This window comes from Lipophrys pholis, assembly GCF_963383615.2.
Source record: "Lipophrys pholis genome assembly, chromosome: 5".
Lineage (NCBI taxonomy): Eukaryota > Metazoa > Chordata > Actinopteri > Blenniiformes > Blenniidae > Lipophrys > Lipophrys pholis.
Genome location: NC_137628.1, coordinates 22,301,795 through 22,319,253, shown reverse-complemented (window position 1 = coordinate 22,319,253; position 17,459 = coordinate 22,301,795). Strand labels below are relative to the sequence as shown.

Here is a 17,459-nt window from a genome sequence, read left to right as displayed (position 1 = left end):
TCTCCCTTTCTTTCACAGCATTATTAAAATTTAGGCCAATGAAACTATTCATTCGAGTGAATAGACATTTTCTTATAGGATAATAGGATACAAATTGAGCCTCTCCAAAGAGTCTCCAGTGGTGGGTAACCCTCGTGTGCCAGAGGCTGCTGGAGACGCTGGCCTTGACGCAGACGACGCTCGTGTGCCAGGGCTAATCACACACCTGCCGAGGAGTCCAACAAAATAAAGAATGTAAACAAAAAGCTTGCCATCTCTCATAAAAGATGGACGTGTCACCAAGTCGTGTGAGAAACGCCGAGAACAAACGGGGGGACTCCGTCTCCAAAAGATCTCCCCTGAACTTGGCGGAACAGCCTATTAAAGGCTTACTTAATTACTCTAATGACACTGGACAGGCCTTAAAACTCGGACTGAGCTTGGATGAGAGTTAAGATCGCTTGCTGGGATTTGTAAACAGGCGATCGTGTGAGAAACGCGAGTTGGAAGAAAAAGGGTTTCTTTTTACGCCGGCTTTGTTTTCAGTGCGCACAGTGCGCCCCGCCGGATCAGGCGAGCCTAACGCTCAGTTCTTATTTCCCGCCTGGGTTGTTACTATGCAAATAATATTCCAAAAGTAATCACGTGTCCTTTGAACAGCCACGTGGATTAACAAAGCAGGTTTGCCCCCCTGCGAGCCCATGGCTTTGGATTTTTTACTATTTCTTTAACTGATCCTAAATGCACACATTTACCCAACGCATGGTTCTAATCCCATGGAATAATTTATACCATGAATGCCGGAGTCCCTTGGTTGGTGCCTTTATAAGGACCAGCTTTTCCCTCAGACCTCAGTCTGCTCCATCTCTGACCAGAGCAACACATCCGTCCAAGTTCTTGCTGAACCTTTTTTAAAGAAGTTTGTCAGGAATTCCTCGATGGCCTCAAAGATGAAAGACAGGAAGGTATGCACTCCGTGTGCGCACTGCATTTTGAGGACTCATTATTTTGGCATCATTTCACTTTTAAGTTACTTGATCCATATTTTGGAATTTAGCAACTTAGTATTTTCTTCTACCATTGTTGATCTACTACTATTTGGAGTGGTTTTCAAGCTATTGGAATCGAAACCCGAGGTGCTCCAGCCTGTTGCGCGCGTTATGTTGAATGTGACGCATCATCAATATGACAGAACAACTTTAACATTAACGTAAATTCTGGTTAGAACACTTTGAAACGTTACATCACAAACATTTGCACTATGTTAGGTACACTGAACACTACATCAACAACTTCCAAAGGGACTTTATGTCAACATAAAACTAACTGAGCGCACAAGTCTGCTGCGCGCTCCGGGGCAGCGTGGCGCGCCGCGCGCAAAAGTTGATGCGACTGAGATCTGGAATGTTTTCAGATGATTTCATCGTTGCATAGAATGTTGGTTAGTTTTTACTGCTACCACAAGGCTAGATATGTTCTTGTACTCACCCAGACAATTTCGATGATTTCACAGAGAACTCCAATTTCCCACAAAGTCATCGAGAAAAGGAGACGAGACCGCATCAATCGCTGCCTAAACGAGTTGGGGAAAACTGTACCAATGGCACTGGCAAAACAGGTATTGTAAAATTTTGAATGTAGACTTTGTGCTACAAATATTTAACACAAAAATACAATTTATTAAGACACATACAAAAAAAATGCAACCTATAAATGCAAAAATACTGTATTTGTCGTGTGAATTGTAATTCATTTACAGCGTTTTTCTAAAATGTTGGATCTTTCTTTTGTGTGTTTTGGTAGAACTCTGGAAAACTGGAGAAAGCCGAGATTTTGGAGATGACTGTTCAGTACCTGCGAGCGCTCCACTCAGCTGATTTCCCTCGCGGGAGAGAAAAAGGTCAGAAAACTTTTCTCAAAGCTCTTATACTTTACGCATTGCAGTTCCATGATGATGCGTGCTAAGTGAAATGCTTTTCAGGTGTTGATCGTTTAAATTGTGATTCAGGGCGGCCTTTGTGTACTATTTTACAGCAATTCCAACTTTACGCACAGAAATCAGAGCGCAAAGATGCTCTACCGTATTTGTTGATCTCTACATGACTATAATCGCCACTTTCCTTTATATCAGGTGAACTGCTCGCTGAATTCGCCAACTACTTCCACTACGGATACCACGAGTGTATGAAGAACTTGGTGCACTACCTCACCACAGAGGACAGAGCTGAAACCAAAGACATCAAGTACGCACGGATCCTCGCCTTCTTACAGTCAAAATCCCGTGTGGTCACCGAGCCTGTGTTCGGCTCTGTCGGCACGATGCCGGAGCCGTCGGACTACCTCAGCCAGCTGCACTCCTCCCCGGAGCACCAAAGCCACAGCCCGTCTGAGTCGCTGTACCAGCAGAGCCCACCGGGACACTTCTCATGGCACAGCTCAGCCCGCAGCCCGAGCATCACGTACCCGTCAGTGCCGCTCTCTGCACACACGCAGCAGCACAGTGGATACTTGTCGCCAGTGCAGGGACTTGATCACCACTATTTCAACTTCATCGGGCACACGCACGCAAACACTTTCAGTTTGCACAGTGCGCAACACGCCATGTAAAGACATTTGCCATGCTCTTTAATGTTTTTTTTTATTTATACAATTAGATCATGTATATGTTGTGAATAAAAACCGTATTTCTAACTAAACTTTAACCTGTTTGTCATCATTTGCAAGTGTATCATGAGCAGCAATACAGTTACTTGTGTGGGCCTTCAAAACGTCTTCAAAATTGCAACGAGCAAAGGTTTATCACGTAACTTGGAAGGAAATGATACAGATATATTAGCACTACCACTGCTACTACTACTACTACTGCTACTACTACTACTACTACTACTACTACTACTACTATTACTATTGCAACAACACATCATCAGTAGGGTAAAACTAACCTGTCTCACGACGGTCTAATCCCAGCTCACGTTCCATATTAGTGGGTGAACTCCTACTTGTAGGAGTAGTAGTAGCAGCAGTAATTTTTCTATTAATATAAAAAATATAACAAAAAAAGAAACAGTCTTGAATGAGGATTTGCACCATTTCGTTTAAGAAGAAATACACAAAAACCCAAGTTATACAATTATTTTATGATGTTTATAATTTTACTCAAGTAAAGTCTGTAATGAGACTCCTTACTGGAAAGTGAATCATCCGTGAGGAGACAGAGCTGACACTAACAGTTTTTTACTTGATAAAAGCTGTTTAAAGTCTGATTTGTGATTTTGATGGCTGACACTGCAGGAGGCAGACATGAGCCTGCTCCTCCTCGCTGGGCCACCCGCCTCTGACTTAACCAAACACGCACTTAACAAAACCAAACAATCCCCCTTCCTTCATATTCAATTGCTGCATCCTGTTTTAAGTTTCATAAAAGTTTTCAATAGCAAAAAGTAACTGTGACTGTGTTTTCCATCAGAAGTTGCAATTTCAGTGCTTTCACAGGGCATCGGATGATTTTCAAAGTGGATAAAAATTGTCTCTCATGAACTTTATCCAAGTTTTCTATTTCCATATATTTAGGCAAATGAGGCTCACTCTTCACCAGGATTAAAAAGAGATGCTTTGCTTGAAAGAAAATCAAATCCGGTAAACAAAAAAAATTGTCATCAAAGTAGAGGAGCAAAAACAATATTACAAAAAAAACAAAAAACAAACTAGAAAATGTGTTCAAACATATATACGTTCAAGTTTGTCCCGTTTGTGAAGCATCCTCACACTTGGAATAGTGACCATTGGAAAGAAGCTTCATGCATCTGAGAAAAAGATCTGACTTGAGATCCGTTTTTGGCAAGCTTGTATCTGCTGTATGTGACCACAGCCTCCAAATAAATGCATTAAACTGCTTCTATGCCCAGTGTGTCTTTATTTCAGTATGCTGGATTTAAAAAAAATAAAAAGTGGTTAAGAAAGATAGAAAGGGGGAACTCTGTGTTGTTTTAAACCCAAGGAGCTCCATTGTCGTGCATCTGAAAGGGGAACAATCTGCAAGTCCTTGTGCTTCATCCTTGAGTGATTGCGAAGAAAAATAATCAACACCATGAAATCAAAGTTTCTCTGTGAGAGCAAAGCAAGAAAACATTTTCCACCCTGTTTTTTCTTCTTCTTCTTCTTCTTTTTAGCTTGAAGTAAAGCTGAAAACATTCCACATTTCATTCCACGTTAATTTAGGCCTCAGCGTCTGGATATCTTATAGGAATAAGAGCAAAAAGTGTAGATGCCCTCATATGCATGTTGATAGATAAAGCAAATGCAAGAATCATTTTGTGGTGGATGCAGGGAGGACGGATGGATGGATAAGCCCACATTAATCGCCTGGATGGCTGGATAAACCCACATTAACCAGCCCCTGACCAAAAAAGACGAGCAACAAGAGAGCAAATGAAAGAAATGAAAGACAGTGTCCCCACAGATGGAAAAGTGACAATGCGATAAAAGAGAAAAGGCTTTTGAGGGAATACTTGGATCCCTACAGCCTCGATGTTGGTTTAAATCCTGACTCTAAACAAGAAAAAAAAGACCGCATGTTCAATCAGATGAGAAAGATTTAACCTCAGCACATCACATGAATAATAATAAATTGAGCAGGAATAAAAACAATCTCCAAACCATTTATTGTCATGTAAAATGAACCACGGTGCTAAAGCTCCAGTTGAAGAATGTTTATCTTTGGCATTAATATCACATGCTGAACATCAACAATCACCTCTTTCAAGAAATTATTCATCACTGAAATGTCAAAGAAAAACGCAACCCGACTGTGATGTTGTAGCTTAACATTGATCAGACTGCGATTGGCTAGTTGATAAAAAGGAAAACGTTATTATTTAATGTCTAAAAGGATGCTAATGTATAAGTATAGACATTATTAATCAATCTTTACAGACAACTGTTGGTCAATAACTCTAAGTCAAAAACAAGCAAATTTACGCAAGTAAAATAGTCCTGTGAGCACAAAGGCTCTTTTTTGTTTTTTTGTTTGTTTTTCTGTTAAATTTTATTGTGATTAACTACACATTAGACCAGTAGTGCCAAACTAATTGTTGCTCAGGGCCCAAAATGACACTGATCTCTTTTGGGCCAGACAAAAAAAAAAAAAATCAAAAATATATAATCCTAAATATTTCAAATAAAATATGAATGACTCTAGATTTCTTCTCAAATAGACCCATCTGACATCCTCTTTGCCATAATGGTTGTTTTTGACGTGACTTCCCAGCAATTTCTGCAACCTGAAGCCTCCATGTCACTTTCACATTATGGATTTTATGATAAACAAAATTTAACAAGCAAAAAAAGGTAGCAAACTCATACTGCAGCATTCTGCTGCAATGAGTGGTCCCACATGAATACCACCTAAGTTGTGATGAGCTTAGTACTGTTATGACAAACACTGGACAAACCAGGAGCAGCTGTTACTTTTACTTAAAAATCGCTGTTCAAGTCTGCTTTGTAACTTTTACACGATACAAGGACATCTTAAGGGCCGCAATGCACACTTTAGTCTGCCAATTTTTTCCTGTGGGCCATACACGTGACACCCCTGGATTAAAAGCACCATGAGAAGTGCATTTTGCATGCTTTGGTGTTACTTCTTAAAGAGCCTCAGCTGTATTTAAAGTAGCTCCACGTCAGGCTGCACCAACGAGATGCTTTGCCAACCGCCTGATCTTGATTGAGATAAAAACCAACATTGCTGTTGGTTTTCAGACACAGTAGAGTTTTAACTTCCCACAATATATATATTTATCACTTTAAGTTTATGTTTCATATTGTATTTGATTATTTAATGCCTCTACTAAGGGAGTTGTGCTGCTGTAGTGCTTGAATATAGATACAATTATAAGACTGCATGAAAATAAATTGTCTCCAGTCTGGAGAAGATTTCTGAATTTCTAGGACAGAAGTAAGCTTCACTAAATGAGTTCACTGGCAATGAAAAAAACAATACTGAATGTATTTTAAACAAAAATCCTTATGTCTTCTCAAATAAATAAATAAATAAATAAATAAATAAATAAATAAATAAATAAATAAATAAATAAATAAATAAATAAATAAATAAATAAATAAATAAATAAATAATTAAATAAATAAATAAATAAATAAATAAATGTGGTTTATCCCCTCTTTTTGGTGATGTATCTGTAGCACTCAAGGAAAAATAATTTTGTTATCTTTGCAAATAGTGGTTGTACTCCATATTAAGTGTATTTAATGAATTTAAAATATTGCATAGAATGTTCACTTAAGTTATAGCATGTAGAACAATCCCACAATATAGTGGACACAGCAGTCAAATCATTGTTGCATATGGGAATGTCAGCTGACGAAATTAATATTTGACAAGAGAGGTAATAATAATAATAATAATAATAATAATAATAATAATAATAATAATAATAATAATGCAGCTTTTTCTGTTCAGTTCAGTTTGAATGAGCTTTTGTTCAAATAAAACTGTGCTGTTATGGTTTATGTTCACATGTGGTTTCTTCTTTGAACCACACAGTTTTCTGCATCAGACGATGATTCCAGATTCCAGATTCAGATTCTGATTCTGCAATTATGTTGATGACAATACATTACGGTGGACGGATATTAATTTATTGAAAACATGTATTTTCCATCACAGGAGCAGTTGTTCTTTGGTAGGTTCTTAGAAAGTCAAAATCATGATTAAATGGCATATATCTTTAAAGCGTTACACTTTGAAAACTTTTAAAACCGTTTTGTTCTCCTCTCTAAAATACTGTTTTCATACACAGTGATGTCACCAACATTTATTTTTTAAAGATGTATTGATGCAATCAAAGCTGATCATGTTAATGAAATGGTCAAATTCCCCACATATTACTGTTTATATATGTAAGTTCTGTTCTACCGTGAATAAAATATAGATAAATGAAAATAGTGAATGATTTCATACCTTTTTAATTGGAATTTCCCAAACGGTTTGGTTTGAGTTTGAACAGCTTTTTAAACGAGTCAACAGAGTGTATAGACAGATTTGATCCTTTCGTTTCCCTGGAACTATCACGTCATTGTTTCACAAACCAAAATCACAGTTTGTATCTTAAACGCTAATTTACATGTCTGTAAGCCCCTCCTGTTTGATCTTTGCTCCCAGAGACTCGCTAGAGTCAGGCTCAGCTAAGCTTCCCGGTGTACAACAGAAAATCCCCTGGTGTAGTGTGCAGCGTTTTGAACGTGCGCGTGAAGAACAGTTACAGTCTCGTTTTGGGAGCGAAGCCAACGAGCTGTGAGAAATCCAACAGGCAGCACTGGTTCATAATCAAAGTGCTCCAGTGGAATCGGATCTCCGCCAGCTCACCTCAGGACGGTCGTCTGATCTGCTGCATGAAAAGACAAGAGGCTGAGGGCGGGGTGGGGAGCAGGGGACAGCAGCGGTGAGATGGAGGAAAAGGAGGAAGAGATATTGAAAGAGCGAGAGAGAAAGAAGCAACTGAGAGAGAGAAAGAGGGGGAGAGCGAGAGCCCCAGTGTAAGAAAAGGGGGGAAGAGGATGAAGATCATTCCCACAACAGATAGCAGTATCTCACAGGGTTTAAAGGGCCCCCTTTCTGTACACCCCCCCACCCCTCTCGTCTCCCTCCCCTCCCTCACCAATAATGCCAAAACTTGGCAGCCGACCCAGCATATGAGCAACAGTTTCCCATCAGAGAGAAGCAGCCATCCTACTGCCTTGGCACCGGAGATGTCTGAAGAATGACTGGCACTGTAAGACGACAGCAGACACTGAATGGGGTCTGTTCGGTGAAAAAAAACCCCCACTTGTATCAATGCCTTTTGATTGTCTTGGAGTGATTCTGGTGAGAGCACAACACGGAGCTGACACGCGGTGTAAAAATCAACCACGTGCGATCACTTTCTCAATAAAGAGGACGATCTGAAGGCATTTTTGTAGAAATTTATTATACTCCCATACATATTTTGGCAAATTTGAACTGCTTTGTTCCCACAAAAATGACATTAGGCCAAAGATTTTGTTATAGCAGCCTTCGCCCCCTGCCAAGGGATGAGGGCTTCACCTTGTTACACTTGGCACAACCCTCAGTGTGCTCGCCAGCAATGCCATCAGATTATGCAAATCCATTTAGATTTTCTATTCAGCAGTACTACCATTTAGAGCTAAGATATTTCAGCCAAAAATGAATAGAGTGATAAAAGAAGCAGTGTTTGAAGGAGGGAGAGCACATGAGGGTCAAAGACATTGCCGATATAAATTGAAACATAATGAATACTGTACAAAATATCCCACTGTGGACCTTCATTGTAGTCACGCCCTTGCTTTTATCGCTCTTTGTGCTGTTCTCTTGTTTTAAAAAGTTTTTCTCATGTCGTACACAGTCTCCCGAGACCATAGACAATCTGAGATATGAAGCCGCTGAGCAGCATGGGAACAAACATGCAGGAACCCTGAGTTAAAGACACACACACACACACACAAAACCCCAACAAACAAAAAGAAACAAACTTGGATGAAACCCTTTTGTTATTCATGAGAAAAAAAAAAGGGTGAGCTTGTTAACTTGCACAATTAAGGCATCATTTGCCAAGTGAAAGTGCACTTCTTTGTTTTTGGGGGACAAAAGGTTGAGAGAGAGCGCGATTTGGATGGCTGCTGCATGTTTCACGAGGGTGGGTTTGGTTATCTGGTGTGCCACAACAAGGGGCACTTTTGTCACGAGCACAGACAGTGTGACATTGGAAAGTGCTTGAGATAAATCAGGTAATTTTGCATGGTAGTTAGACAAAGAGGAGCACACATTCCAGTTCCTGTGTGTGTGTCTATGAAGGGAGTTATGTGTAAAAGACAAGGCAATTGTGAGTAATTTCACAAGACGTCTCCAACGGAGCGGCACTATTTCTAATTGAAGGCCTTTTTGTTCAAGATTAATGGCGTTAAGTTTAACAACATCAATAAATTATTCATATTTCAAAGAAAATGTTGAATCTATTAAAAAATAAATAAAGATATGCCAAAGATTAAAGGACATATTTAAACGATATATTTCATTTTGTTTTAGACAATAATTATTTTTTATAGAATTCATTCTTTATGTCAGTGGACTAAATTAATTTCTTTACTGGATGAATGTAGAACAATGTTCAATTTGATCCATCCTTTATTCTATACCTGTGCAGGGTAGCGATCGCGCTGACGTCAATTCCAGTTCACTCTGGGCGACGGCAGGTTGTACCCCGATCCGGTCGCCAGTCCTTCACAAGGCAATATGAATTATTATGAATTATGGGAAATATCAATGGACTTGTTTAAATGCTTCCTATAAATGTCTGCAGCTAAAAATCTTCCCCTGTCAATTCGTACCCAAAGCAGAAATCATCTTCATGCAAAGAAGTGTTCACTTTCCCAGTGCATCTTGTGTGACCTCTCCCCTGACACCACTATGAATGGACTTTCAGGTAAGTGAACAGGATTTCTATTGCAACCACTGTATAAGGAAGAAAACAGAAATCCTCAGCCAAAGGAAAGCAACAGAATCGATCACTTCACTCAAAACAAAACAATTAATCTTTTATTCTTTCGTCTTTTTTTAATTTTACGAGGAAACATGTTACTTTATAAATGTATTTTTCTGACACAACGACACAATGACATTAATAAATATGTCATTATTATAGTTTATCACTGTGAAAAAAAGAGGCCACGTTGAAAAATAATATGAAAATCCCAATTTAAGAGAATTTAAAATTACTCAGTGAGGTGGAATTAGTAATGAATCTGTCCAAATGTAACTACAACTATTAATTATTATAAATTATTATATCAGTATATACCACTAAAAGTGACAAACTTGTCTTTGTGTCTATTCATACAAGGTAAACAGTTCTAAAATTGTAGCAAATCCATTTCTAAGATTGTCTGGTATTTTATCAGTGAAATCCTGTTGAGCTTCAAACTCCTTTAATTTCCAACACATTTAACACGTCTCTCTTTCCTCTCTGCTACTTTGGTTTTGGGACTTCCAGCATCACTCGGTGCTGAATGAGCGGAGCCGTCCTTTCAGCTTCAATCACGCTCGTGCTTGTGAGACTGCATTCACGTGTGAAGGTTTCTTTAAGAAAGCCTTTAAGTTGAAAACGGGGCCAGTGCATTCCTGCCAGAAATCGTTCTCAAACATAACGCTTCAGTGGCGTGTGGAAGATATGAAAACCGACAATGTGAATCAGGAGAATTCAACAGGAGGCTCTTTGGGAATCTGAAAGGCTGTGTGTGCGTGTATGCATGTGTGTGTGTGTGTGTGTGTGTGTGTGATGTGGTCAGACGGTCACAGCAGAGGCACCTGACAAACTTGACGCCCCAGTCGACTCTTTGCAGGAATTAGAAAAAAAGAAAAGGGTAAATAAAACCCAGAGGTCCTAATGTGCTCCCTGTGCGCTTGGCTGGACTCATGAGGGGCGAGCATGGTATGTTCACCCCTTTTGTCCAGCAGGATGACGGCCGCTCCTCTGTGTTTCGCTGCTCCTGGGGGCCAGCGTAGGGCCAGTGAGGGGGGACCCCGGGGCTCCACAGGTCACCCTCTGAGGTCACGAGCCGAGTAACCAATCAACAGAAAGAACTAAAGCGGAGACGAGATGCCAGAGAGGGTCGAAGACCTCATCTCAAGTGACGGCATGTGCTCAAACGAATGAGATCCAGCAGAAAAATGTTCTCATGAGAATGTTTTAGTGACTAAACTGAAGGAGGTTTTTTTTTTCTTCTTTTTTCTTTTTTTTTTTTAAGAGGATTGATGAATAATCTGAGCTGTTTCTGAGTGACGACATTCCCACATCTGACATGAGAAAGCGATTTTCAAATAAAAACACATCATTTTTGTATAAAAAGCTGCTTCCGTTTTTATTTGGCCGTATGGCGGCGTGACTTGTTAAAAATCAGTGGTCATCCTGGCTGCGGGTGACGCAGTCATAACCTCTCTGACCTCAACGTGACCTTCTCAGCAGGACACCCGTGTTTGACACCGAGAACACGACGCAGAATCACAACACAGACGGACTATCAACAACAACCACATGCAGCAGCCAACAAAAACATGGCTCAGATCGGTGAGGCCTCCTGAGCCGCCAGGAAGCAGATTCCCAGATTTGTACGGCGCTGATGGTTCTAACATAAAGATGTAACCACGGCCGCACAGTGATTTTTGCTTTGGTCTTCTTCAATTACACACAAAAAAAGAGTACTTTGTGGCTTATCGTTTCAAATATGAGGACAGTGTGTAAAAGAGAGGTGAAAAAATTTAAAAGAGGGAGGTAGAATGATGAGTGAAATAAAGAATTTATTCTTAACTCAACAGTGTACATTATGGTGATGAAACTGTCTTCAAACAAAGGCGATGATTTTATCACATTTTCTGCCCTGCTGTGTAAAAAGCCCCACTTAAGCACTTATTGCTGTATAATTGAAAGGCTTTATGTTGCTCTTAAAATTACATAGACTTTAGATGGAAAAAAAAATAATCTAATGATTTATCACCCCCAAAAATGTAATTGGTGACTATTCTGTGTCTTTTGTTTTAATTTGTTTTATTGCTTTTTTTTGTTTGTTTGTTTTTTATATCAAACTTATGAATGCAATTCTCTTGCAGACTTTGGGGGAAAATATTTTAATCACGGACCTTAAAGGATATTTGCATCACACCTGCCTGCCAAGATCATTTACTTTTGCTTCTTTTGGTTGATTTCTGTCTGGTTGCTGCTCTGAATTGCCAGCAGTGTGGAACCAACCACACACAAAGGGCTGTTTTTATGCCCAACATTAGCACCCATTAAGAAAACAAACAAGGCCTTGAGAGTGCATCATTCAGAGGTATCTGCTGCACTCAGACTTGGCAGCTCTCCCTGCCAACTTGCCAAAAACGGGGATGACTCTCAGGCCTGCCGATGTGGGGCGCAAACTATTCAAAGCGTCGACTGAACTGATTCTTTTGATAAAATTAAATCTGGTTTGGTATCAGACTGTGATCTAAAAAAAAAAAAAACATTTCTTTAAAGTTAATCTATACTGTTTATTTGAAATAAAAGTATGAGCTTTATCTATATTTGCTTTGTAAACTATGAAAAATAAATTAAACCATTTAAAAAAAACATGTTTTAAATGATATGATTATAAGAGAAATGTACTTTTTATTAACCAAATGGTTTTATTCATAAAAGAGGGAGAACAATGAGAGCGTTTAATACGATATGTTAAACATTCTTTGGAAGAAGGCAGAGAAATGTATAGACAGGCATCGTTTTAAAACTTTATCTCCACTGAGCTGAAATGTCTGTGGACACTGGCTGAGAAAACCCAAAATCCAGCGACAGAGAGAGAAATAGAGAGGATTAAAACGGTCACAGAACAAGCCAGCGTTTGTGAGGAGAAGACACCCACAGATAACTTTCTGAATGGCTGCTTACGCTTCTCCTTTTCTTTCTTCATCCCGAGATAGGAGAGGAGAGAAAAAGGACTAACAAGATGCACATTTTACATTGAAAACTGTTATTGTTCCCTCCTAATCTGGCCCACCATCTGAGAAGAGGGCTGTGCTAAAGAGCGTATAGGGCTTTAATGGGAGGACGACAGCCAACTCAGAGACAGAGGAGGACAGGGGAGGAGGGGAGGTGGTGGTGGTGGTGATGGTGGCGGGGGCTGGTCTTTGGCTTTAAGGAGGGGATCAGTTGGGAAGTGTAGAATGGATGTTTCTTTTACGCCAAGGGGGGAACTTTGTATTTGACTGTTGTTTGTATCTGTCTTTCAGTGGCCTGATCCCCGTGGGCTGGGACAGGGAGATGCCTCTATATGTGTTTGCATGCGTGCATGTCTATATGTGTGTGTGCGTGAGTGATGGAGAGAGACAGTGAGAGAGAGAGAGAGAGAGAGAGAGAGAGAGAGAGAGAGAGAGAGAGAGACTGACTGACGGTGGGATCTACCCCTCTTCTTTCCTACAGCTGCAGCTCAGCGGATTAGCCGTCATCCACAAGGCAACATTACACAAGTAGCCTTTGAACAAAAGTCATGGATACTATTAATGATATGGTAATCCGTAATGGAGCTACCTCCCAGTAGTGATTATACTGACATGGGAAGAATGTCCAAGAGTCCTGGACGCAACTACCCAAACAACACTGTGGCTATTGTTGGCAGGCCTGGTCTGAGGCCTGCACCTACATCTACTGGCATCAGCCGACTAACAATCCTTTCCTCCTCACACACACACACACACACACACACACACACACACACACACACACACACACACACACACACACACACACACACACACACACACACACACACACACACACACACACACACACACACTGCCCCCTGCTTTCTTGACACCCTTCCCTCCACCCCGATCACCCTATGAATAAAAATGAAAACACAAAAATGGATGGACAGAAAGAGAGGGAGGGAAGGGGTGGGAGCAGAGGGAAGAAAAACAAAGTGTTTTGGCCAGGATCAGCCAGGGATTTCTCCCTATGTGGTTCCCACACACTGACTGGAGCTCCTCCGTCTCTGACTCTCTCTCTCTGTCTCTCTCTCTCTCTCTCCCCAGTCCATCGTCTCCCCCCACGGCCGAGAGCAGACCACACAAACACTAAACGATTTCATGATTTAATCTTGGACGTTGGTGGAGAGGATGAGCGTTGAGTCAGTGTTCCTTTTTAGGGTGCCACAAGCGAATGGGGTGGGTGGGTTGTGGGGGAGGTGGGAGGCGGGAGGAGAGAGAGAGAGAGAGAGAGAGAGAGAGAGAGAGAGAGAGAGAGCGAGGCCACTGTTTGCCTGGGTAAGTGTTCGCTGCTGGACAGGCTGGGCCACAGCAGGGGTGATTAACCCTAAAAAATTGTTTCTTTTACACACAATTACCAATTTCTCTGTTCAGTCCTGCCACTAATCCACTCTCGTGTTAATCAGCTTTCTGAGGTGAACACAATCAGCAAAGTTCAGAGTGGGCTGAACATTACACGTGTCAGAAAAGATTTATCCACCAGGTGAGTAAATCAAAAACACTTTTCTGAATGACTCTTGTCCGTTCACTTGTCTTATCACACGGATTCAATCAGGATTCATAAATGTTGCATATTATATTTAAATAAGAATTTTCAAAGTCATTGCCTGAATTTTGTGTTCATATTTTTGTGTTATCGGTTATGTGGAAGCACTGTAAATGTCCCGAAAGGCGAAATTTAGGCTTTTATTAATGTCCGGATAAAAATGGTAAGGGTTTATAATGAATAAATTCAGATTATTGTGTCTGGAAAAAAAAAGGGGGTTTCCTGTGACTTAAAACATTTACAGGAAACAATTTCTGTTTCTCTCAAGAAGAAACACAATACTAAACATTAAATACAATCATATTTCACTTATATTAATTTTGTGTTCCATCAATTTCAAGCAAACAAGCAAAAATCTAAATATATCTATAATTAGATTTTTTTTTTTTTAACATTCACATTTGCATTTTATGCCATGCTCGCTCTCTAACGTAATTGACAATTTACCAGCATACATTTGGAGGAGCTCATTGTAAACAATGAGCTCCGTTTAGGAAGATTATATGTTCTATAACAGACAGATCGTGAACTACAAAACAGGAAGCTGCTTTTAGATAACAAGTTTGTTGTGAAATAAAAATAATAAAATTAAGTGGTGTTAAAAGGTGAAACATATTTTTTTAAATTGTGATCAGGATGGAACTTTGATATTGCGCTTTGTTCAGTTTTGAAAAAGTACTATTCATCCATCATTATTCTCTGCTGCTTTATCCAACTTAAGAATCACTGGAGCGAATCCCAGCTGACTGGGAGTGAAGCCGGTTCCAGGACAGGTCAGTCGTCCATCAGAGAAAAATACAGTCACACAAACACTCACATTCAAACTGTTTGCACAGAGGGATGAAACTGCAGTACAAATATAATTTATCACTCCCAAAACCAGTATACCAACAAGAGCTACTGAGAACCAATATAATAATCCGTGAATCAAGAACATTTCCTGAGCCCCAACTTAATCCATATTCTTGATTGAAATGATCATAAATAAATTAATGTGCAGAGCTTTTGAACAACACCAGTAAGTGTACACAACAATATTTTTTTAGACAGCAAAAAAGGGTCATGAAGATATTTAAATCCAAAAGAAGAAGAATGTAATTCACACCAGTTGTCACACAGAACAAAGAAATCCACTATTCTCAAAGTCAAAAACATTAAAATTAAATATTGGTCCAATTTCAAACAGCACAAATCATCAAATAACCTAAACTCCCAGAGATCGATTAAAAAACAACAGAAAAACAATGACACTGTCTTTCAAAGATACGCTGATATGTATCAAATCAAGGGGGGGGGTATAAACTAAAGGTGGGACTAAATTTTAAACTTCCATGTGCCTGCACAACCTTAAAAACATCCTCTTGTGGAGTGAGCAGACTGATGGGGGAGCCGAGGCAGCGAACGAGCATGAAGCAGTGGTAGGAACAAACGCTGTTCGCAAAGTACATGGAAGAAGAGGGGTGTAGCATGAAGTAGGTGCTTTTACATTCTGTATATTTACTAGTGTATTTATGTTTTTGATTGTGTTGTTTAGTTGTTTTTGTGTGTGTGTGTGTGTGTGTGTGTGTGTGTGTGTGTGTGTGTGTGTGTGTGTGTGTGTGTGTGTGTGTGTGTGTGTGTGTGTGTGTGTGTGTGTGTGTGGTTTTCTTAAGTTCATGAAAGAAAAAGAAGAAAACGCAGGATGCAAAGAGACGAGAAAAGAGGTAGGATTTAATAAACTTCTGCTTCCTGTCACTGCATTTTGAGAACGTTAAGCTTTCATTCATTCATTCATTCATTCATTCATTCATTCATTCATATTTAGTTAGAATCTATTGTAGAAACATTAAAAGAGGTGGATAAATATCATTTATGTTTGATTTTTTTATTAGGTCTTTATTGGGCTGGATTTAAATGTATTTTACTGTAAAATAAACTCTTTAAAGACCTTTTCAAACTTTTTTTTTTCCTTGTGTTTTTTGGCAGCTTGGGCAAACAATATCATGTGATTGAGAGCACTTCATGTGTCAGAACAGTTTTTCGCTCTTGCAACAGGAAGAGACTCGGCGTCTCCTCCTGTTGCTGCCTTTATTGGACGTTGGCATGGCTGCTGACCTTTCCCATATTTTCTGTAGAAGTGACATTTTGCTCCACACTCCTAAATACAATTTAAAAAAAGCATACGGCATTAAAGTTAACCCACTTCACTGTAGATCACTGTGGAGGGCTTCGTTTTTGTTCTGCCACATTTTGATGGAATAGTTCTGAATATGAGGCAACGAGTGGTTTGTTTCAAGAGGGCTGTTAATTCATGCAAATTTACAAACAACATTTAAAATGCCACTTGGTAGCCATTAGGCGGCCTCCGGTTCAGGCCTTTTTGTAACAGCGCTGTCCTTGCTTGACTGATATGTCAGAGTTGAGGACACAACGGAAAGAAGAGAATGAGAATACCACACAGGCGCTGACATAGGGATCAATCCGATTGGAATGATTTAGCATTTCTGCGTTTTGAATAAAAATGAGAGCGCTAGACGGTGGAGCAGTTTGATTAGAGGGATCCCTAAGTCCCCCGAAGCCTTCAGGGCCCTTTCTCTCTTCCTTCACTCCAAGAAGAAAAGTCTTTTTTCTCTCTTTTCAGAGGTCCCTTGGTACCCCAGCTTTTTCCTCCCTGTTGGTATTACAAAATCCCCATTCACAACAACCCTTGTCACCTGTCAGCTAAGCCCGGCTGGTTTGCTAGGTCTTTATCCCCAGCACATACACTCACACGTACACAGAGAATGACTCCCAGGGCCACACCCCACCCCACCCCCATTAATGCACATATCCCCTACATTCATACAGATACATAGACACAGACACAACTGCAAATCCCAACCGCACACACACACACGCCCACCCACTCACCCATGCTCGCACACTAAAACCACATGTCTGAGAGCTGTTACTATAGCAGTTTAAAATTCATTACCCTGTTCTCTGTGACAAACCTCCACTCTGGGATGGGCTGCACTCAGCTGTGGCGAGCCCCGAGGCTTCAAGCGCATCAAGAATCAAGCCTGTTGCGCCACAGCTCAAACCTGATGCCCGCGTTATAGTGATTAGTGGGTAAAATCTAAATAGAAGTGGGAGCTATGTCGGCAAAAATAAAAGATACTAAGTTTGATTTCAAGGCAGGCAGACAAATATCACGAGCAGCAGTCTTGTCAAATACAATTTTCTATTTTTTTGCAAATTAACGCCAGATATCATGTCAGATTGTATGTGGGGTTTGAATCCCGTAAGACTGAGCAATTTTTGTTTCTTTTTTTAATGTTTTGTTTGAAAATGATCTTTCTTTTTTAGACCACACTGACTGCATCAGTCAGG

The 17,459-nt window shown here is 40.1% G+C and overlaps 1 protein-coding gene across 1 annotated transcript; it reads left to right on the top strand.

Annotated features, from left to right (window-relative positions):
- Window positions 1-776: 776 nt before the first annotated feature.
- On the top strand, window positions 777-2,586 carry helt (helt bHLH transcription factor; the record flags this gene model as incomplete). Its single annotated transcript, XM_080464791.1, has 4 exons — window positions 777-944; window positions 1,493-1,597; window positions 1,783-1,879; window positions 2,111-2,586. 4 exons carry the CDS (start codon window positions 777-779, stop codon window positions 2,584-2,586), a joined length of 846 nt encoding a protein of 281 aa, XP_080320917.1.
- Between the last annotated feature and the right edge of the window lie 14,873 nt (window positions 2,587-17,459).